General features: G+C 42.3%; 2 protein-coding genes across 2 annotated transcripts in view; both read left to right on the top strand.

The window, feature by feature from the left end:
• Positions 1-4474, top strand: part of TAMM41 (TAM41 mitochondrial translocator assembly and maintenance homolog) — a 35468-nt gene extending 30994 nt beyond the window's left edge. Inside the window, exon 9 of the mRNA XM_062620700.1 lies at positions 4257-4474. Coding sequence (XP_062476684.1) covers positions 4257-4263 — 7 coding nt within the window. The 3' untranslated portion in view covers positions 4264-4474. The remainder of the gene's footprint in view (positions 1-4256) is intronic.
• Positions 4475-5482: 1008 nt separating this feature from the next.
• Positions 5483-23722, top strand: part of VGLL4 (vestigial like family member 4) — a 75742-nt gene continuing 57502 nt past the window's right edge. The window contains exons 1-2 of the mRNA XM_062620281.1: positions 5483-5556; positions 12485-12561. Coding sequence (XP_062476265.1) covers positions 12498-12561 — 64 coding nt within the window. The 5' untranslated portion in view covers positions 5483-5556; positions 12485-12497. The remainder of the gene's footprint in view (positions 5557-12484; positions 12562-23722) is intronic.

Here is a 23722-nt window from a genome sequence, read left to right as displayed (position 1 = left end):
GTTACTAGTCAGTAAGAACTTCAAGTCCTCAGTAATTCCTAATATCAGACCATAAGAGCTATAAAGTTGGCACATCATAGAAACAGTATGGTCTCATCCAACAAATGTGGCTAAACTGGATTCTTCCATTGTGATTCCCTGATGCATCTTGAAGCTGACAGTTTGGGATATTCAAAAGGGCTTTAGACAGCCTTCTGGTGTCCAGTTCCTTTAAACAGGCATGTTATTCTTGTCCAGCAACCCACTGCTGGTGTCTTTGGTTTAGAAGGAATTCTGGTGACTAAATAACTTTTTCTTACAGCCTTGAAATGTCTGTAAGTTCTGTAGCTTACAGTGAGTTACTAGGCAAACTCTGAGAATAATTGCACGTCTTACCATGAACTGCAACCTGTTTGTGATTTTAATGATCCCAGTTGCACGGGTTTCTCTTGTTCTGTGTGAAAGTTAGGATACAAATCTAGTAGGGAGTTAAATCTAGGGTGTATTTACTGCACAAGAAGATGGGCAGAATCAGAAAAGAAGTGGATAATGAATGGAATACACTGAGTATTTACCTACATCTGTGCATCACTGATTAGACTGACTTTTCTTTTACACTGAGTTTGTTGTTTGGAGTTTTGCTGTGAACCAGTTGTGGTTATTTGCTTGGTGTTTAACAGAACTGTAACGAGTGAAAGGCAGTGGGTTATGGCCAAAGGGGCCTTTTCATTTGTTAATCCAATGCTCCTTTTTCCCTTTTGTTTTTTGCTCAGCTATCTTGTCTGTCTTCATCTTCTGGGAACCTCCATAGGGTGGAATCTTCCTTTCTCTGGAACAAAGTGAGCAGAAAGTAAGTGTGGTTAAATGTTCTGAAAGAACAGAGTTAGTGGTGTTCATATTTCTGTTTGACTCTGAAAGTATCTCATTGTTTGCTTGAAGATTATGCTGCTGTTATGACCCTGCTCCAACTGAAATTACACTGTCTCTTTTAATCTTCCTTTGGATGATGGGGCAGACAATTATGAAGAGGGCAAGCTTTGTCTTGAAGCAGGTAATAAATAACCATCTCCATCAACTTACAGTTTGGATCAACTTGTCTGTCTGGAATTACTGCAGTTTAACACATTATGGTCTAATGAAATAATAAACCATCTTCAAAAAAATGTAAAGTGTCTTTTCAAGCCTTATGTGCCAGTGATGTGAATTCGGGTGGTAGCTTTGAGGTGCAGTGCAAATGAATCTGGCTTTTTACAGGGAAGAGTTTGAGATTCAGAGTTCAGCAGGATTAGCATTGAAGAAGAGATGTTTGCTTGTGAGGCTATGTAATTTTTATGATAAAATGTATTTTGATACAGGATTTTAAAAGCTGCTGTCATTTGGTGTATATCCAACCTATTTTGGTAAAAGGAGGTGTGGATAGATAGAGATATGAGTTGTAATTGAAGCAATGTCACTTTATGAAGCCTGTGACAAATAATGTGCTTTGGGAAAAGTTTCTCCTTTGGGCACAGACGTAATCATCTGTGAGCAGAGTTCAGTGTATCTTGGGCTTCTCTTCAGACTTAAGGTAACCGTGCATTCCTTTGTGTTGTAACACAAGTATCTGTGTTGCTGTTGTTAGAAAAGCAGAAACGAGGTTGCAGTAAGAAACTGGGAGAACTCTGATAAAGTCCTCTCTCACATGAAGACAGGCTGAGAAAGTTGGGGCTGTTCAGACCAGAGAAGAGAAAGCTGCATGGAGACCTCATAGCAGCCTTCCAGTATCTGAAGGGGCGCTATAGGGATGCTGGGGAGGGACTCCTCATTAGAGACTGTAGTGATAGGACAAGGGGTGATGGGTTAAAACTTAAACAGGGGAAGTTTAGATTGGATATAAGGAAGAAGTTCTTTCCTGTGAGGGTGGTGAGGCACTGGAATGGGTTGCCAAGGGAGGTTGTGAATGCTCCATCCCTGGCAGTGTTCAAGGCCAGGTTGGATGAAGCCTTGGGTGATACGATTTAGTGTGAGGTGTCCCTGCCCACGGCAGGGGGGTTGGAACTGGATGATCCAGTTTTTTGAAGTTCCTTGGCACTATGTGGAAATGATTTCTTATGGTCATACAGCTGTAGTCCTCTAAAACAATCCTAAAGGATTTCCAACCTTTGCTGTTCTATGATTCTATGCAGTGACTGCCAGCTGGCACATTACTTCCTCAGATGGGCACCTGAAGAAAAAAGATGCATCTCTTTGTAGCTGTACACTTAGTCTTGTTGATGGACACAACACATGCCCCCTGCTGATAGTCTTACAAGCTGAAACCACTTGAAAATAGTTCAACAAATTATGTGTGAGTCTCTTTCCACATGGAGATCCATGTCTAGTTAATGCTGACGTTTTTCACAGTAGTGAGGCATATCGCTGCTGTGGCCCATGTGTAGGGAGATGCTTGCCCAAGGCGTTTAACCAGCTGTTGTTATAGTGGAAATGTTTTATTTTCTTAGTTGGACATGGAACAGATGTCAGGCTTCATTTCAATAATAATTACAAGATTAATGGTTGAGTGGGGTCTATAGAACTAGGCTATCAGATCACCCTACAGACTGCAACTGCACTTGGTGTAATACCTCCCCCCCCCATTAAAAAGGAAAATAATAAAACAAGTTGTGAAACAGTGGTAACTGTTGAAAGAAATGTCTCAAAACATACCCAGAAATGACCTAGCAGCGTTTGTTGCTTGTGAAATCGGTGTCTTTCTGTGGAGCTCTGCTGACATGTTGGTCTGCAATGTTCAGTGGGCCCAGGGGATGTGGGCTGTCACACAGACTTGGGGTAGGAAATCCTTGCTTGCTGAGCATCCTCCACAGCAGAGAACCAGGAGCCTCTGCTGGTGCTAGCACAGAGAGATGGGGTCACTCAGTCCTGGCTCCTTCACACGGTTTCCTTGGCTGGACTGCATGGACAATGTCATTTCTCAGTGATGAAGGCATATGGAGCAGGAGTGGCAACTGGAGTCTGGCCCAGGATTTGAGTTGGACCTTTGGTGCTCTGCCTGGGTGCATGGGCTTGGGATGAAGCACTTGTGTTCTAGTTCAGGTACAAACCCTCAACTATCCGGGTCAGTTTGTGTTTCAGCAAATTATGGTTTCACTGGTATCTGAGTCAGCGAAGAGCCTTTGATATCATTCAGTTTTAAGTGCAGAATGAAACCCAAGTTTGAATCCCAAGGCAAACCAAAATACAGTTCATCAAACAAGATCGGGTTTGCTTTGCTAATTTGTGAGTTTGCCTTTTGAGCAGCTTGGCTGAGCATTAGCATGTGCTGAGTTCAGCAGCTTCAGCAAGGTTTTCTCATGGTGTGTTAGCTGGTAAGAGTTGTTCTCAAAGATTTCCAGCATCCGACAGCTTGCACTTTATTATGTCTCGTGTTAACAAGCATTCCACCTAACTGCAGTGGAGCGGTCTGTCTGTGCCGACGGGGTTCCTGTGGGAATGCACAGGGTCTCCGTTCCCCGAAAGCCGATGTTCCCTCAGACTCTTCAGCTGTTTAATAAATATCCTGCTCCAAAACACTGGCTGGGAGCTGCTATAGCGTATCCAAAGGATCAAAAGCTGTTTTGACGGCTCCCTTTTCAAGCTCCTCCTTGTCCCAGGAGCTCTGTCTCTTTAAACAAAGAAACTGCCTACCTCTTCCCTTCCAGCGCTTACAAACAGGAGTGGCATGCTTTTTTCTTGAAGATACGCATTAAAAAGGTTTGCAAGTAGTTTGCAGCAACTCATTGTCCTGATATGTACCAATGTCTACTTCAGATCTTTTCTCAGTGCCTGTGGTTTGGTTTTTGGTTTTCTGTATTTCATAGTATTTTTCTTGTCTTTCTTTTTTTTTCAAGAATTTATTTCAAGAATGTGTTTTTACATTATTATTTTGACTACCATTTTTTCAAATATTAGGTCATAAACTCCTGCTTGCTGGTAATGAAAATATTTTCTAGTAGTCTGGTAATACAGTATCAACTTTAAAAAATAAGAATATCATACTATTTATAAATGTCATAAATAGAGAGTTTAAGAAATGTATAAAATAATGTTTATGGTTGTTCTTAGACTATGTGCCTTTCAGCTTTGTAGCAACTGAAATCTTTCTATTCCATATACTGTGTGTGCTGAGTCGAAATCTGGATTTCATTTGGTGTTTGGAATGCACTTTTGGCTAGCGTGTGACAGCCCTGAGATCTCATGACCTGTCCTTGCAAGGATGTGAAAATGCTTCTGTATCAGTTAATCTTGCATGATTTTGATAGGTTTTGAAGTTGGAACTGGACAGCACAGACCCTCTGTGGAATCAGAACCTCTGATGGCCTCATTCCCATTCCCATTCCCTTCCTGAGTGCCTCCCATGCTGCTTGGCTGCACCTCTGGGCAAAGGTGGGAACCCCCTCCACTGTTTCCTATGGAAATTGAAGTTTTGCGATCTAAAATCAACCTTACTGCGTCTTGGTACTTTTTTCCCCTGGGAGAACAGACAGTTGTCCTGCCATTTATATACCTGTGCATTTATTATGGTAGCGTATATGTTTGTTGCATTGAAAGGAGGAGGAGTTGAACAGGAAACACCATGAGCAGAATTCTACTGCAATTCTTTGTATTTTCTTTGTGCTGTGCACTTCTTGGGTTCCACCACAGACCTGCAGCCCTACAGAGCTCTGTGGCGGGGCCCCGGCTGGCCTGTCATCCCTCTGAAAGTGGCTCATTCGTATGTATAAGCTGTCATCAAATTACTCAGAACAGGCAAAATATTCTAGCAAGATGTGCTCCTAAACTGCCGGAGTCCTGAAAATACCAAACACGCTCTGAGAATCCCAGCCTGGTTTGGGTTGGAAGAGACCTTGCCACGGGTAGGGACCCCTTCCACTAGAGCAGCTTGCTCCAAGCCCCTGTGTCCAACCTGGCCTTGAACACTGCCAGGGATGGGGCAGCCACAGCTTCTCTGGGCACCCTGTGCCAGCGCCTCAGCACCCTCACAGGGAAGAGCTTCTGCCTAAGAGCTCATCTCAGTCTCCCCTCTGGCAGGTTAAAGCAAGCACAACCCAACGCACCCACACCACGTTCATTTCCCCGTCGCTCTGACCCCCGGCACCCAGCCCGGGGCGGGCACTGCGGCTGCTGCTCCTCCTCCGGCTCCGGCTGCCGGGCGGGGCGGGGCCTGGCTGCCGCAGTCCCGCTTCCTGCCCGCCGCCCGCGCCGCGCTCTCTTTACCTGCGAGGTTATGATGTCAGCGGCTCATTACCCTAATTATGCTGACCTCATAGCCGGGCCCAGCCAATGGGGCCGCGGCGCTCTGCCCACCTGCTAGGAGGAGAATTCCATCATTCCTGGGATTCTTCCCCGGGCCCGTGCAGCGAGCGGCGCCGGGGCTCGCCGCGCCTGCTCCGCCTCGCCGCCGGGGCCCCGGCCCTGGCCCTGGCCCTGGCCCTGGCCCTGGCCCGGCAGTAAACAACCGGCTCTCCAGAGCGCTGTGCTGTGCTGTGCTGCGCCCCGCTCCGGCCCGCCCGCCCTAGACACGCCGCCGCAGCTGCTCGCCGTCCGGCCGGGAGCACCCTGGTGAGTGACCCGCGGAGCCGAGCCCCGCCGCCGGTGGGACGCTGGGGACGGGAGTGAAGGGGACAGGTGCTGCCCCGAGGGTGCGGCCCCGCCGCCCTCCCCGAGCGGGTCCCCTTGCTCCGGCCGCTGAGGGGAGCGAGCATCGCCCCGCCGGCGCTGACAGGCGGGACGCGGCGACCTCACGGCCGGGGCAGCTCCGTCCCGTCCTCCGCGCTGCGGGGCTGCCTCTGGGCCGGGCACCGCGCTGGTCCGGGGGCCGCCGTCACCCTGAGGGGCCCCCGGTGGGTGGGGAGCGTGGAGTTACCTCAGAGAGCCCCCTCAGGCCCGGCCGCGCTGTCGGCAGCGCCCGGGCCGCCCCGCTGCCGCGGGGGTTCGCAGCTCTCCGCCGGTGCCCCCGGGGGAGGGACGGCGGTGTCCGGGGCTGCCCAGGTAACGGCGGGAGGCGCGGGGGAGCTGCCGGGAAACGGCCCGCGGTTACCTGCGGGCAGCGGCTGACTGCCATCTTAAAGCCGCTCCTCGGCCTGCGCCGAGCGCACGGAACAGCCGCCGGTGGCACAGGGTCCTGTGGTGGAGCACCCCAGAGCTAGCCCGAGGGCACTGCCGGGGTGTTTGCGCCTGCTGTGTCCATCTGTGGGGACTGCTTAATGTACTCCGGAGCAGCGCGGCTCCGCTCTGTTCGGTCAGGCTGTCCTTGTGGTTCCCAGCTGTAATCGGTAGTAATTAATTGTCCGAGCCCAGCTTACTGCACATGGCAGCCGAGCACCTCTGTCCTGAGCGGTTTAACCACTGACGCCTGCCAAACCGTGCAGACAGCTACTTACAGCTTTACCCTGCTGGTGCTTCGGCATTATCGGAACTAATGGAGGTTTTTAAGTTAAACCGCAGAGGAGACTGGTTGATCAGGATCTCCAGGCTTCCTCCTGCAGGGTACTCTGATTAGATTTTCTCCAGCTGTGCGGTACGGAGTTGTTAGAAGAGCGGTTCTGGGGGAGGAACAAAGTGGAGGTTGCGAGAACTGAGCGAAATTCTCCTTGCAGTGCTATTAGTAACGCTTAGATCGGCAGCAGTCTGCCTCTCCCGCCTTAATGATGCATAAACTTTCTACTTTCAGGCTCTTCTGCGAACTTCTTGGCCTTCATTTGTATTTTCCTGCCTGCAGACTCGCGAGGGTGTTTTCCATAAATTCCCTACAGCTCTCTTTGATTACCCGGTTATAATCTTGATGTTCAGGATCAGGCTGCGAGGCTTTTGGGGAGCAGTTACAAGAGCTGCTTTCAGTCACAAGTAAAGCAGCTCTGGCCCGTTAGACTGCTGGTGGAATTCGGGTGTGCCCGCGCTGTGCATGTGCATTGGGTTTGGGAGCAAACTGCTGGGCTGGAACAGTTGTTGGATCACCAGCATCCTGGAGGCACGCTGTGGGGAATGGGGATGGCGTTTGCGTGCTGGGTGCTGTGTTTCTAAGCCTGCCTTACCTCAATGAGATGAATGCTACCGACTAGCTTTAACACCCACCGTAGAGTAGGGGTTAGGTCAGTGCTAAGTGCTGAGCGCTGAGAAGTGGTGCTGGAAGGGGTGCATTGAATAGTGGGGTAGTATAAAATACACCCAGTCGCTAAACCAGCATAGAAAATCACTGGCAAAGGCTTTTGGGGCATGTTAACCAAAAAGCACTTTCACATTATAAAGCATAAGGAGGCGTTTTTTTAAATATGTGTAGCTTTGTTAACTAATACAGTATGGAGACACTGAGAAGGCAAACTGCTTTCGGTTACATTTGACAGCGTTCTGTAATAAGAGGCAGTTTCAGTTCAGTTCTGTTTTCTTTGGTTAGATGTTTCATAATATGTTTGCAGCAGAATGTGTAACGGAGGATGGACTGAGCAGTATTGTAGATATAAGACGTGGTCAGGTTAGACTTCTCCTCCTTCAATTTCTTATGTTTGTTAGCATCTAATTTGAATACCACTGCTAATAGCATTCTTTTTAGAATGTTACTTTGGTAAGGAGGATTTATGCAACAAGCAAACAAAAAACACAAGGTAAAATGCCAAAGCTTTGCTTTAAGCTTTTAATTTTCTGTGTGATAAGTTAAATTGGGAAGCTGTTTCTGCTTGAAGACTTGCCTGTTCAAACACATTTTCCATGCAAAACAAGCATGGGGAAAAAAAAACAACCAACCAACCCCAACCACCAAAGTACTGAATAAATACATTACAAAAAAACCCTCACCAAAAGGGGTGTTCTGAGGATTGTTTGGTGGAGTAGCATGAATTCACTCTGAAGACTGGGAGTTTAAATGCAGAAGGATGATCTGTGCTACATGACAGTCGCACTTAGGGTTAACATTTCACACAGGTATCTCCACAGGGTTTATGTACCTGCAGGGAGAAGCTCTGATTTAAGTGCGGTTGAAGGAATTTAAACGTGTTGTGGCTATTGAGGACACATTGAATACAACATGCTTATTGTTACTCTCATTCACAGTCCAAATATGCTTTACTCTCTCCTTTCGTAAAAAATGAGAGATGTTGACCTAGTTTGCATCAAGCTTATGCTTTATCTTCCCTTACTCTGTAGACTTATTGATTGTGCTGATAAATTGTGTCTGCATTTCCTCTTCAGTTTAGCTTTCTTCTACTTCAGTCAGCTGGAGACTCTCTCTAGGTGCTTCTGGTTCTGAACTGGACAGGAAAATACCATGCCTGTACCTTCCTGGATGTGAGCCGCTTTTGACCTGTCTGACACTGATCTTCAGTTAATCTCGTTTTCCCAATACTTTTGTTTATCTACACTTCACTTAAGTCCTCACTCTTGATTGTTTCTTGAGTGTCTTGTTGGTCCTCTCTCACTTTCTGGTTGTTATAATGGGCTTTGTTTATTAATCCACTTCTTCTCCCTCCAACCTTATCTCTGCAATTTCACCAGACATATGAATTCAAGTACCAGACTTTTCTCTACATCATTGAAGGGTTCAACCTTTCTCTCTCCTTGGCATCATGTAGATGTCTATCTCTAGTTCACACTTGCCAAGCTTGAGAGAGCTCTTTCTAGTGTCTGCTTTCAGATGGTTCTTATTAATGTGTTAGCAATGGCTGTGGGCCATGCTGCTGTTCTGTCAGTCAGACTTGTAATCCAAGTATCTTTATGACTTTGACCTCTTTTTAGATCTTCGTGTCCAAATGACATATAAACTCTTCAGATTTTTCTTATCTGCACAGCATGCCTTTCATACAGGTCTTTTGTTCTCATCGCCAAACTTTTTCCTTCTTTCTGTCATCGAAGGTGTTATTTCAGTTACTCGTTAACAACTGTTACACAAACTCCATCATATCTCCATCATAGAGACTGCTGCTGCAAACAGAATCTTCGAGGTTATGTCAAATCTTATCTGTCTCTTTGCTATCCCCCCTTTCTTTTGTTAATCAAGTAGAAAGTTCTTCTCTTTATTTGAAATCTTCCCTGACATACCCCCCTGTGAATAATAACTTTGTGGGATTAAATAAACGCCTCGTTGTTCAGTCTGCAGTTAGTCTCTGGTGCTGTTTCTCTACTGCCTGTTTACTGAAGCTTCAACCAAGCAACTTGAGGGTTTTTGCCTGCATGCTTTCCCTGCTGCTTGGAAGGTGCGGTACAACCCAGGAGTTGCTTAACTGTTAATTTTAACAAGATTTCTTTTCTCCATAGTCTTAAAAAAAAAATAAAAATGTTACCTGGCATTCACAGAGCTGAGAGTACTCCATATGTGCATGGAATGTGCAAAAGATTGAAAAGGAGAGGGAGAGTAATGTGCTGTTTCATTCCACTAATGGGTGTTATGTTCTTCAAGTGTTGCATAAAAAACCCGCAGCGCATCAGTGTTTAGTAACTTGCCTGTCAGATGTTGTGTCTCTGATTTGATGTTCCAAGTCTTTGCTGTGTTTTCAGAATGTTTCTTCACTGCAGTGTAGGTGAGATGACAGATCAGGGGGATGTTGAGTGGAAGCAGTAACTGATAAATAAAAGGATTAAGATATTAAACTAATACTTGAAATTACAGTGGGTAACACTATTTTGAATGCTTGTAAAAGTACTTTTGGTTTGTGTCTGTAACAGTTAAGATTTTGTAACAAGTGAGAAACTTATGAAACTGTTCCCACAGTATTTAAATTGGAGCTATCCAGGGGAGGTTCAGTTTGTGTTCTCAGTCTTTGCTAGTCACTTGTTTTCCTTTTTGAGTGTAGAGCAATATACTTGCACATAGGCTGGAGAGCTGGGTTTTTACCCAGTTAGGGATGCTAACAAAATCCAGCTTAGATCCTTGTTGGTTTCTGCTGGACAGATGGGTTTCTGTGCCTCACAGAGAATTAGCTGCCTTTCATCACAAGTGTGTTGGCTTTTTTTTTTGTCAGAACCCTGGAAATTGAGCTATTCTTTCATTTCTGAAGCATGAGGCCTTCTGAGGGTGACTGGGCTGTTCTCTAAAGGCTGCCATGGAGTAGCTGTAGCAGTCGCTGTCCTTGCCGCGATGGAATTAGGGTTTTAGGCTGCGAACTAAGAAAAGATTCCTCCTCTCTCATTCTCATAGGCAACCTTCATTTCTTTCCTGAACTGTTATCCCTGGCTTGTGAATTTAGAGAGAAAGGTATTTCATATTACTTGAAAAAATAATCCAGAAGTTGGTAGCTCCTTGAAGGTGATTTTCAGAACTGTAAATGTGTTCAGCATGTTTAAAAGTCACAGTACATATGGTATGGCCCCCTGGAATTTGCAGATCTCTTGACAAACAGTGTGGCTTCAAGGAAGCTCTTGAATGACCACAGCATTCTTCACAAGACCTTAACTGTTAGGGAAGTACTTCTGCAGCTCTCTCATGATGTGATCTTTAACAATATGCAAAGCTACAAAACTCTGTTAAGGCCAGTTTTAGTGAAGTTGTTTTTAAAGTGTCTAATTTCCTGAACAGAATTAAGACTTGGTTCCTGTTTCCTTCTCTCAGTGTGGACTTCTGTCACTAGCTAATTCTCTTACTAGGAGCATGTTCCGGAAAGGGATTGGGCATCTGCTAGTCCCATTATTTGAAAAGTTCTGGAAATCTTAAAGCAGCAATTTATTTCCAATGAGACATATTATTATCCTTCGTATTGCTCTTTATCAAGAGGGTTTTTTTAAAGAGTTGACCAAAAGCTGTGTATTGCTGGCTTTGAAAGGTAGGACAGAGCTGGTTATTACTAAATCATGAGTTAGCCTTTGGTTTGGCATAGCTACATCATCTGTTCATATGTGTGATCTGATCAGACATGTTCTAATCATTGTTCCAACAGAATTTTCACTCTGATAGAGGAATGTGTGTGAAAGGGTTGGTAATTGACAGCCTGGTGAGAAATAAAGTGGTGCTATTTTAGATTCTGCAAAAACAAAACGGGAAAGAAACCAGTCATCAAGGTTGAAGGGATCAAAGTGGAATGATGCTGAAGGCTTCTTTAACGAATGCTCTCTTCCAAGTTTTTGCTTTGGTTTGGAACATCAAATATTGTATAAAGAAATGTTTAATGAAGACACACTTGGTAAAATAAGAATCTAACATCTTGTTTCCTAAAACCTCTTGCCTGCATGTACTGTCTTTAAATGAGAGAGTTAATTGATTTTATAAGTTGGGTTAAAACACTGTTCTTGAGCAAAAGCTGATTCTGACAGGGAGGGAGATCCATAATCCTCAAGTGCTATGCTTAGTTATTTTAAGTACGTCTCTTCCACTTGCACAGTTCTGGGCAAACAAGACTGGATTTATTTTTTTTATTGAAAAGAGAGGTTTTAAATTTTAAAAATACTTTCAAAATACTTTCTGTTTCAAAAATCTTTGTTTAGTTTTCAAGTCTTTGACATTATTTAGGCTGAGGGAGGGAGGATAGGGAGGTTTATTATTGGTAGTGCTAAGTCAAGGAAATTGCTTCCCAAACATATGCTTGTTGTTACGTCCATATACATGTGTTTGAGATTTAGTAGTTGCCACTACCTCTTTAAGCTCATACTGTAAAGTCAGTTCCAGTAAGCAGTTCTTATGTCAGACCAGCATGCTAGTTTTGCAGGGGAAAAAAACAACAAAACTCTTAACAGTCTGTCCTGCGTTCAGCAGTAGCGGTCATTTTTCTCCTTCTTAGTAGCTGTTGCAGTGCTAGTGTTATCAGCGGTGTTCCCAGAAATGGGACCCACCGAAATGGGGCTCATTTTCATGTACAGGAATTGTGTGCTGTATGGGAAGCGAAACAGGGAAAAGCTCCGAGGTGTGATTGTGGTTATACAAGTTAGTTTTCTGTTTGTGTTATTACAGACACACACACACACACGATGTTTGTATGTTCATGAGTAAGAAAATGTCTTAATGGCTTATAAGCTTTGGATGATTCTACTTTGGCTTAGGAGAGTATGGAGTGCAAGTCCATTGAATACTATGGATCTAACGCAGCCTTACCCTCATGTAGGCAGTCAGGCCAGCTGTCATCTTCACTTCAGATGAGTTGCATCTTTTGATATTGTCTCAAGTAGCTATTTATTGGCATGGAAGGCTGGCATGTGGGAGGGAAAATTGCCTATAGCACATAACCCTTCTGCAACCAAATAAGCAGTGATCACCAGCTTCAGTCAAATACTTGAGAATTTGGTCTTTTGGTTTGTTTTGGAGGAGTAGTTGGTGGGAAAGCTAATTCCAGTGTTCCTTGTTTTCAGCAATGACTTAGTTTTAACAAATCATGTGGTAGTTTAACATGAAAAAAAAGCAGCAGAAACCTGCATTTTTGATTCTTTCTGCTGTTGTGCTCTTGTTCATGACTACTTCGTTCTGTAAAATGTGGTGTGTGTGTGCTATGAACAACTGGCATACTACCTAGGATGATGTTTTGTGGTAAGGACTCGGTGAGTTTACTCTTTGAAACTTTGGCTCTGAATTTTCCAGGATCCAGAGAGGAATGGAGACTCCATTGGATGTTTTGTCGAGAGCAGCATCTCTAGTACATGCTGATGATGAGAAACGTAAGTCTGAAATTTAGTTCTCTGCTTTGTTGAATCCAGATGCTTTATGTTTATGCTGTATATCAGCCTAGATGTTGTGTTCATCCATCTGTGCATCCATCTGAATCCAAGACATGTAGAAAAATGTCTTCAGAAGCCCTTCAAAGGTTGTCTTCCTCACGTCCAAAACCAATACATGGCAATTAAATTAGTACACAAGAGGGAATCGTTCCTGTGTTTGGAAAATGTACTTAATGACTCGTATAAAGGTGCTCTCTTTTCCCAGCTGCATTTGCTTTGTTAGTGAACAAAAAGTTATAATGGAACTGGTGTTGAACTGGAGATGGTTTGAGAACTCATGCTGCTTAATAATGTCTGGTAGACCCGTTCTTGTTTAAGAACACATAACTGAGTGGGCTTAAGTTTCCACCCGCACATAACTGGGTGGGCAAAGATTCCTTTTCAGCTCATAAAAACTAAGAGGTGGACTATTATCAGTAATGAGCACTTCATTTTCCTTTCCCAGCCAGCAAAAGGTGAGTACAGGATTTTAACATAGCAATTATATCAGCTCCAGCTACAGAGACTCATGATGCCAATCACTGCTTTTAACATTCACAATAAGTGTTTAAGATGGGTTAACTAATGCTAGAATAGTGTTTTCAGGTCAGACAAGTTGCAGTACTACTTTGTAGATCAGATTGCTCTCTCCATGTTTAGTAGTTTTGTCCAAGTAGTGTAAGCACTCAAGGAGTGTATGTATCTTGGATATCAAGCTGTACAGATGCTGACTAGAAAATGCTAGTTTGGATTTCAGACTGCTTTTGTGTGTAGCTTCTATGTATAAAATCACCTTCTAAGACAAATTCAGCTTTTCTTTTGGTCTTTGTTCCTTTATTCTGTCTATATTTTTTGAAAAGCAGTTGCCTCAAATGTTGAGTAGAAACTGATTTACTGCTGTTGAACCTTCTAAAATAACTGCCAAGTAAACACACACGGTGTATTGGGGCAAGTCCCGGAATTTGTGTGTATGTTCAAATAACCAAGGTAATAGTGGCGCACTCTTCCAGAGGTTTGTAAAATGAAGGTTTCATTTCATGGCTCTTTGCTTTATAATGGGTATTGGGTTTGGTGTTCTTTCATGTTCACCTCACTGGGGTGCATACCAGTTTTACAGATCCCACTGTAATAGGTTGACTTGGTTGTCTGCTAGTTACTTACTGTTACTAGTAAAATGAGCAACAGGTAAAGTCCTTGAGGAACTTCTCTGGCCTGGAGGCTTTCTCTTATAAGCTAGCATATATCTGTAGGAAAGGCAAAAGTTTAACTTACTTTCTTTTCAATACATTTTCTTAATGCATTTTGAATATGTATTCTCCATTTTCTCAGCTTAGATGCATTCTTTCTGGTTAACTTGCCTAAGACTCTAGTTTGAATTCCACAGGGTAGGAATGTTGGGCTGGATTTAGAGAATCCAGAGGAAGTCTGAGTCAGTGCAACTTGCATGTGAGGAAGCTGATCTGTATCTGGTTCTAATTTATGTTCCTTTAGTCTTACCACTTAGACTTAATTAGATTTATGCCACTCTGCAGCTTCTAACTGATGCTGTCTCTGAGTTTGTCCTTTTGTTGTGCATATTGCACACCAAGAATGCTGGAGTACAAAAAGCTGCTAAGAGGAAGAAATGAGACTGGTCACTGAACTTACACTTCTTTTGTGTCAGCTTTTGTGGAAACAGTGCCAGCTGAACCTCACTGTGTGTTACAAAGTAGGTACCAACACTTGGAAGTTATTCTTAATCTTGAATTTAGCAATTATCCTCGAGCTTTCCAGTAAGGTGCCTGGCTTGCTGCTTCTGGAATTCTGTGGTCCTGTCTGTACTTCTGTGTCCCCTGATGGGAGAGGATAAAGATATTTCCTAATGGAGTTCATTGCTTACGTACTGTCCAAGCTTGGTCTTCTGTTTCAGTGGAAGGGAAACATATAGTGGTATAATTATCAGCCAGTCACCTTAAAGGCTTGTCACTAATTGCGTACTTGTCAAAGTAAGGGGAAAGGATTGAAGAAGTCTGTGCTGTTTAGGAGCTGGTAATGTGCAACTATTTTATCTGTAAGTAAGACCACAGTATAAGCTGGTAGTGTTTAAGTAAAGACAAAGAATTACTGAAAGTACAGTTCTACTTCCCATAATTGCGTTGAACAGCAAATGTTTAAACATGAAGGAGAATTACAATTTTGTATTTCTCTCACGTGAAAATAAGGGGTTTGGGAACTGGTCTTCCAGTTATCAAGTGTTTTAAAAGCATAGTCTTGTTAGTGAGAAAGTAGTGAAGGAAAATGCTTAACAAGGAGTTGCACTTGCAGAAGCTGATAGCACTGTGTACGCAGTCTGTGCTGATTTTATAGTAACACTTAACTTACACTTCCCTCCAATATACAACTCCAGTTTAAGAATGTGGGAACGAATGAGAGAAACATGTTTCTCACTCTCTTGGGGTAATATAGTGAAAAGTCTGCTTTTGGCAAACGGAAGAAAATGTACTTTCACAAGGAAATGAAAGGTTTGGAAACAGCTAGTTAATGCCACAATAAAGTCCTAGGTAATAGCTTTGAATTCATATGCATTGTACCAAATCCATACCTGTTGAGTCTTGATTTATGTTTTGAAAAACTGATACAGGACTTAAAAAGGTGATCTTTGATCAAGCCATGCTTCTTACACATGTACCATCAGTTGCATGTGTCATCCTTGTGTGAATGGAAGCCTGCAATTGCTATTCCACACTTTTTGCCTGTGAACACTGTTATTATTTGGCAGCAGTTTCTTTTATGTGGTTTAGTTTAATCCACTTCAAATAATTAAGCTAGACCATACAGTTGATATTTCTAGTACAGAAGAATTATTGTGCTTTAAAACCCATGCCCTAATCCCCTTTGTGATAAAATCCTCATGTAGACAAGCCCTACAAATCAGTTTTTTACTCTTCTGGTCTTCATTCATATCAGTCAGTTCAGTGAGGGAATGAATCTGTCCTGGCTACCATCTCATAATTAATAAATATGCAATGATTAGATGTTTTGGATAACTGATCCTAAAAGCATGTCACTTTAAGGCTGTGTTAAGAACGACTGATTATTTTTTAACACTCTTGGAGAGGATGATGAATCTGTAACCTGGTTGTCTTTAAATACAAAACAATCTATAGTAGAATTAGACATGAGTGTTTCTGTTAAAGATACTCACGATGAAATATTTCTAGCATCACCACGACTTTTCACCTGCACTACTGTTTGTTTTGTAAATTGATAGCAAATTATGGGCAGCGAGCTTAAGGTAGGTTTTAATATCAATGTCTGCAGAAGTTTAAATAGCTTCCATCCTACTGTGTGAACACTTAAATCAGCTCTGAAAACATTTATGATACTGAAGGCGTTTTGACTGACTGAAAGTGAGGAGTTGCACAGAACTTGCTGTGTGAATGCAGTCAGTACAAAGACAGTCTCGACAATCAGTTTCATTTGAGGTGTTGGGGGTTTCTTGGGACTGTGTTTTGGTTGTTGTTTGGGTCCCCCCTACCCCCACTTCTGCTTCAGAAGTGAAAGAGCAGTATCATGTCACAGTCCTTGTTCATTTTCTACTCACAAGTTCACCCCATCCCAAGTACAACTGGGAAGAATAACACGTTTGTAGTAACAGTGTTTTGATTGAATGCTGTTCTTCAGTGCTTTCAAAGTCTGGGGATTCTTCATCAGGGTTGGTCAACTCTTGGATGTCTCTTACCAACCAGCCCAGTGCAACTTTTCATTTAGAGCTTGACTCTTCTTCAGGAGACTTTTCCCTTACTGTGCGGAGTTGGAGGGTCAGAAGTGCTTTCTCATTACTTCCCCACATGGAAATGAGTGGACTTGCCATGTGAATGTTTGTTTCTTCTTCTGTGGCAAATCAAAATGCTGATTGGGTTTTTTTTTCTACCAGGTTAGTGATTGGATGAATATGTCTGTTGGTTCAGAAACGGCACAGGGATTTGATACACACAAATACTTAGGCCTTGAAAATTAGGAGTATGGTTTGACTCTGCTGTTCTGCAACTCAGTTTAATAAACTGAATAATTGCAGAAATCGGTGCACAGTTAAGGAATTGAATAGCTTTTATGAATTAGCAACTGTGCTTGTGGCGAGAGCTTATCTCTGGTGTCCAACAAACAAAACCCTTCAGTTTTCTGGAGGAAAAAAGAATTTCTAATTGGCAGTATCAGCAAAAATCTACATCTGTAATCCCTCAACAGCTATGAGAGGTGTTGAAAGTAGATTTGTCAGTCATTTACATGGTTTTTGATCAGTGGGAGGGAAGAGGGGGAGTCCTGTTAGTTTTGGAGTGGAATATCTGGCACAAATAATTATGTATTTTTTCTTGAAAGGGGGAAAAGTCTGGAAGTGTGATGTTTCAGTTTAGTAATAATGTGATAGAAAACCATATGTGGTTCAATCACTGAGATGCAGCCTGAAGCATCTGTTGTTGCTGTGTGAATACCAAAAGCTTTAAATAATAAAACTGAGAGTAATGACATGCCTAGTGTTCTACTTTTAAATTTATCAACTACACAGATTGGAAAATATTACTATCTGCTCTGGTTAAAATATCAGTTAATCTGGTTTTTAGTAGAACACCTGAAAGGCTGAATTCCTGGCCCTCTGCTTTTTGTCTTTCAAAAATCTTCAGCTTTTCGTATTGCTTAGTATTTCACAGGGAAGCTTCCTGTAAATGGTGTCAGGGCCATCCCCTCAATTTTAGGGTGTTCTTGAAACTAGAAGTATTCAACAGGATAACTGGTTGGTTGGGTTGGGTTGTTTTTTAATAAATAAATTATTCTTACCTCCAGAAAGCTTTGCCCTTTTTTTCCCTCAAAGCTTATTGTGGCAAAGAAGTAAAGAATGAGTAGAGTTATGTTTTCAGCTTGTTAAATAGGCTGGAAAATGGGGCAATTGTCTGCTTGGCGCCTAGATGTATTTTAGTGGCAGTAGAGCACCATTAGCATGAGCAGTGGAGGGATGGTAATGCCTCCAGGAACAAAAGCGTCTAAACATTTTAAACCCCCAAATTTGCAAGAGGTTCAGCTGCCTACAGTTTGTAAACATGTTGTAGCATCCTTCAGCATACCAGATGTTTCTACCCAAGCTGTGCTAGCTCAGGAAACAGGCTACTCAGAGCTCCTGAGCAATGTCAGCCACACAATGTGGCTTTTCTTTCTGAGTCCTTCTTAGCTAATTGGTGCTCAAATGCTTGCAGTGATTGGTGGCATTACCTCCAAGGAAATGATGCTTACAGAACCACTCTATAAATGCTGTTTGGCAAATGGAGGGGGAAGAGTCTTCTTCCCAGAATGGAATTTGTCATCGGATACCAGGCATTGCTCTGAAAATTGCAGCTGACCGAATACCATACTGTTAGGCGTGATAGCACGTACGCTACCGCATGGAACTTCTCAACGGCTGGAGTCTCCAAAATGCTGTGCTTTGTGCTCAACTTGCCTACTTTGCAAAAATAGATATTTGTTATCTCCTGAATTTTGAAACAATGCAGGGAAATTATTCAGTCGTGAGGCTTTGTCTGTGAAGTTTTCTGGTAGTGACAGAAACGCCATAAATGAACTGTTTTTTACAGGTAGGCAGAATGTGCTGCATGTGAAAATGTGGCCATTCCTCATGTGGTAAATCTTCGTTGGCTTATTTCATTATGAAAAAATTAGTTCATTAATTAGGAGGACCGCAGGGTGCTTTCCCAGGTTGTTCTTTCCACATCTTTAAGAGCACAGAGAATCAGGACAAGCCTGGCAATGTCAGTGTCGTGCATGAAAAACTAGCGTTTGTATGGGGCAGGATTAGTAACAGGAAAGGCGTTAAATCTGAATTCTTTCTGGATGGTTTGATATACTTACTATTGCTTATCTGCTTTTCCTCCTTTAGTTGTTTTTGTAGGTACTTCTTTCAGCACTTTATCCATGTGCTTTACAGCTTCCTTCTTGCCTCTGCAGCGCAGTATGTTAAAACAGTGTTAACGTGGTCAAGTCAATTGTTTCAGCAGCAGTGCAGTGTTAAAATCGAGTTGGCCCTAAACAATCTTTACTCCTTTTTCAGTTATACAGTCTTTAGTGAAACGATCATGGAATATTTACAGGTCTGTTGTTAACAGAAATAGGCAAGTTCTCAGTTACTAAGCATACGTTCGGTATTTTCATTTGCTGGGAAACCCAGACTATTCATTTGGTATGCCATTCAAATTTGGACCTGGAGGAGGAGGGATCTGAACAAGTCCAAGATGAGTGTCCTAATTAATGGTGTATAAAATAAAAGGAGGATACAGTCAATTACCACACTCTGTTTTACTAACTCATGCCTGTTGTTCTGCTTCAGAAAAAAACAAAAGGCAAGAAAGAAAAGCAGCAATGCTTTGTTTCAGGCTGAAGAGAACATGTTTCTCCCCCAGGAAGCAAACACTGAAGTTACTTGCTTGTGTTTTTTGTGTTACTTGTGTTTTTTTGTTTTTTTTTTTTTTTTCCCCTCTTTTGCTGCTGAACCAGAAATCAGTTGCTTGTGTTAGCATAATTCTGGCTACAGATCTGCTGTGCAGCTATAAACAATGTCGCTACAGAAACTTCTGTCATCCATAAGCTTAAAAGGAGAAATGCTTCTTATTTAGCAAATAGAACAGTGAAGAGTGATTTATTGCTCTCCTCTGACTTTTTCCCCTTCTGTTCTGATTTTAAACTTAATGACATATTCATTGAAAGGTCCCCAAAACACTACACAGCATTACAAGAGTATTTATGTCCATCCACTACAACGGTATTGTATGAGGTTATAATACTTTCAAAACACTGGAATTAAGTTTGCTTTAGATATATATTTGTTGCTTTGTAAAAGAGAGAAATTATAAACAGTAGTTGGACAGAAATAGCCTTTTCTGTTCTTTTAAACAGAATAATTTTAGTACATGCACTAGGCTTACTTTAACTGAAACTTTAACTGTAAACTGCTTTTATTTGCTGGGTCTTGCCCATGCTGTCTGGTTCATGTGAAAACATCTGTGTGTTACAGTTGCAGCTTTATTGCTATAAACCTCTGGCCTTTATTGCCTTTCTTTAGAGCCAGCTCCATCTATCCCTCTCTCCACTTCTTGTACCTTAATCTTGCTTAGCTGTTTTAAGAGATTGCATTTTCCAGTGCTACTGGTAAGATTTCAAAGTTGACTTTTTCTTTTCTAAAGACCCTCTCTTATAATTAACCATTGTTTAATGAAAAGATGTGGCAGATACGGAAGGTTCACAAAGAGTGCATGCTGATCCCTGCTTTGTAATTATTTCTTGGTTTTCTCTTTATTCTTAGATTAGTTATGTATCGGTTTTGAGAAGGTAGTTTAAAATGTATTCTGGAGTTATGTTACCGAGAGTAGTATTTTGGCTTGATGTGTGCTTTATTTCACTTTCTTAAGCCAATGCTTAAATGCAAACATAGGAAGGAAAACACCTACCTGTATTCATAAAAAAAGGCAAGATTAAATAGAGCAAGAAGGATCTGTTGTTTATTGTAACCCAGGAACAGCTTTTAGAGGATTCCTATTTGTCTGTGTACAAGTGTGACAGTGAAATATGCCTGTGCATTCAGCCTGAGATTGTGAAAACAGTAATGATCGCGTGCTCACGCTCGGGGGCAACTCCAGCTGTTTCTGAACTAGAATTGCTGCAAATCCAGACAAATGAGTGCATATTGGTCAATGGTTTATAACAGGTTTAATCCTGGGAGGGACTGGGGAGATGTGTCCCTCATCACCAGAAGGATGTGCCAGGATCCCAAGTGGACCCAGCTGAGCTGCTGCCAACCCCATGGCCAGGCAGCTGCAGGCACTGTGTGTGTTGGAGGTCACACGCATGTCGGTATACTTTACGTGATTCCTCACATGAGGTGTGCATCTGTGAGAGCTGCATTCATTCATAATCCCTTCAGCAATTGCTTTGTGCCCTGCAAAACGTGAAAATAAGCTTTGGTATTTGTGATAAGCATATGAGATTCTTCCCCAGAATCAGCCCTCCACGTTCTCTGAGGTCTTTCTCTCTGTTTTCTTTCTGCCTGCCATTGTGGAGGCAGTACTGTGTGGGTATTTTTCTGTTCTTTGTGTGTGCAGGTAGTAGGTCACAGGCTGAAAATGAAGGTACAATTTATTGTTGGAATGAAGTTACATGGGCTAACTATGTCGATAAATGTTCAATGTAGATTAGTGTCCTTATGCTGTTGGTGTTTGTATGGCCCTACGGAAATCCACGTAGTGTCATTTGTGAAGTAACTGAGATTAATTTCAAGAATTTGAAGTGAAATTAATTGTATCAATGTAATAAAAGAGGTGAACTATTTAATGCCTTTTTTTTTTATGTTTCTTTTGCATTTAGCTGAAATAGAAATAATTTGAAGATGCTTGGTTTCTGTTGAGAAGGTGTTCCTAGAACAGCGACATAGAGGTCTTGTGTCATCAGCTTTAACCAACACATAGTAAGTTTAGTGGTTGGTGTTTTGAAGGTACATTGCTAACAGGGAGTGAAAGATGTGGTGAGAAATGTAGTAACGTGGGGTGAAGGAACGATGAGGCTGTCCTGTGTTAGAACATCCTTGGCACATGTAGCACAATTTCTTCACAGTGGTGTGTTATTGTAGCCATGCTTCATAAGAATTTAGGTATATACATATTTATAAGGTATAATATCCAGGTCAGTCTGAAGTAGCTGTATGAGTAGAAAACTGGAAAAGCATAGGGAATTCTCTGGGGAATTAAGATGGAGGTTAGGGGGTAGGAAGAAAGGAATTGATGACTTAAAAGACCCTTTAAGAGCTGCAATATTATTTCTTAGTCTACTACAGTCGTATTTTAGCTGATAGGTTTGTTTTTCAGATTGTAGGGTTTGGTTTTGTTACTATGAAATAGGTACTGAGTCTGTTACAATTTAAATCATTGCAACAGTCTCTAACTTCACTGGTACAGTGTTAGACAAATGTGAGGAATAGAATTAACACAGTGCAGCGTGGTGACTGTTCAGTTTCTGTTGAATTTGAGATGTGAACTCAGATTTCCTTGCTTTATAGATGGCCAGACTACAAACAGCTTTGGTAGCTCACTGTATTTAAGAATCATCACTGTTCTTGAAGCCGTTTCCTACTGTGCATGTAGTGCATGCTAAGTGCAATGTCAAGCTTCATTCCTAACTTAGCTTGCAACTGTGTAGAGAACCTGTAAAGTATCATACTTGTAACAAGAACTGGCCAAGTGGCCACGGGCTTCAGGCTAAACTTCAAACGAGTGTTAGTCACTGGTTGCATGACAGATCCGTGTGTTTCTTCATGAAAAGATGTTTCGGGGGAAAGCAGTGAATGGGTTGTGCCTCCTGCTCTGCCAGGAATCCCTGCCTTGCACAAAGATTGGTTTATAGGCTCTTTCCCAAAAGGGGGTCAGAGATGCTTGCCTCCCCCAAATGGTACCAAGGAATTTTCCTGCTTTTTATTCTTTGAGGCCAAGTCAGCCCTGCTGCCAGAGGTGTTGGTTTTTTCCTGACTCCCTTCCACCATGCACACTGAAGAAAGTGAGACTCCTAAACTGCAACAGAATCTGATTTGATTTAATGTTTAAATCAGAATTTATTTATTCAAGCAGTCAGATACTGGTGTCATACTTCCTCCCAGTTCTGTTTTAAGCTGTGTACTGAATGTTATATCAGTTTTACTTGGAAACCAATACAATCCCAAACTTTGTGGAGCTGGTGCAGACCCTGATGATGACAAAGTTGTGTCGGTTCAGAGTTTACTCCTGTGGCCAACAGTCAGTTGTGGCTGCATCAATATACAACCATCTGAACTGATTCAATAGGGCTTCCTGCACTTGAATCGAATCACAGCAAGAATAAACTTTGACTCTGGAATCTTAAGAGGGGTATACATGTAAATGTGTGAAGAGAGCTTCATGTTTCTGTTCTGTTCTGTATGTGCCTGTTTTGTTTGGGAGGCCTCGCTGTCATCTACTGCCACTCCAAGCTCAGAGCTGTTTATCTGGACTCACTGTCTTGCCGAGTCTACGGTAAACAGCACTGCACAAGTCCTTGCACAGGCATCCAAAGATGCACAGTTCATTTTGAATGTTTGTTGACAGCACCATTACCTGAGTTGTGTCACTTTTTAATAGTCATTTTTTTCCCTCAAAACTTTGCAAATGGTTTGATGTATAATAACCTCTGACCGTGCTCAAATAGTGTTCCTGATACTTAACTCCAAGCCAACTGCTGTACAGGCTGGTGTGGCTAATGAGTTTCCTTGGGATTGTCTTCACTGCACAGGCGTTCCTGACTCATACTCCATCTTCAAGCAAGTAAAGGAAACCCAAATCAAGCAGGCTTTAACCTCAGTTGGTTAGTCTGTCTGGGAGTACTTAGCACAACTCCTGTAATACAGAAACCTGTTGCTCAAGTATTATTCTCTAATGTGATGGCAATTGCTTCTGTTAGTCTAACTGAAGAGAAGTTTCAATCAGCATGGACAGTTTTACCAACTCTGCTGAAGCCGTAAGAGCTCTGAGTGTTCAATCTTTAAGTACATGGAAAACCTTGGCAGAAAGTGGTGTATAAAAATGAATCTACTGCTGCTTATCAGTAAATAAGAGCGATTTGAGAATAGCGACCGCAGTGGAAGTAGAGTGTAACTAGTAGTTTGTGAAAGTTGTGCTGAACTTTGTAATTCATGTTCCACAGGTAGACATCTGTGTTCAGAGAACAATGGAGCAATGTAGACAAGGTCTATAGCTTGTGAGAGATGGATTTCTCTGAGTACAAATTTGAATAGAAATAAAATCAGACCGCAGTTTTGTCAGGGAATAATGTTAGTCTTGTTTTATACCAACAGTTGGTCTGTTTTATAATCCTGATGACGTGAATTTACTTGTGTATCTGCTGTGGTCTGACAAAATATAAAGCACTTCCTGGCTTTTGTGTTGGGAGGATTATTCATTTAGGAAAACGGACAGCACTCTGTTTCTGTTCCTCGGGATACCCTGTGAAGGTACTTTTCCCTGAGGAAGTGATGCTTACACATGGAGAGCTATGTTGGTATGGATATCTGATGTAAGTCTGATGGTGTGTTTCCCTTTGTAGC

Source organism: Pezoporus occidentalis, unplaced genomic scaffold (assembly GCF_034315485.1).
Source record: "Pezoporus occidentalis ecotype Australia unplaced genomic scaffold, CSIRO_AGI_Poc_V1 ctg106, whole genome shotgun sequence".
Classification (NCBI taxonomy): domain Eukaryota; kingdom Metazoa; phylum Chordata; class Aves; order Psittaciformes; family Psittacidae; genus Pezoporus; species Pezoporus occidentalis.
The sequence above is the reverse complement of the archived record's forward strand: the minus strand, read 5'-3'. Positions and strand labels throughout refer to the sequence as shown.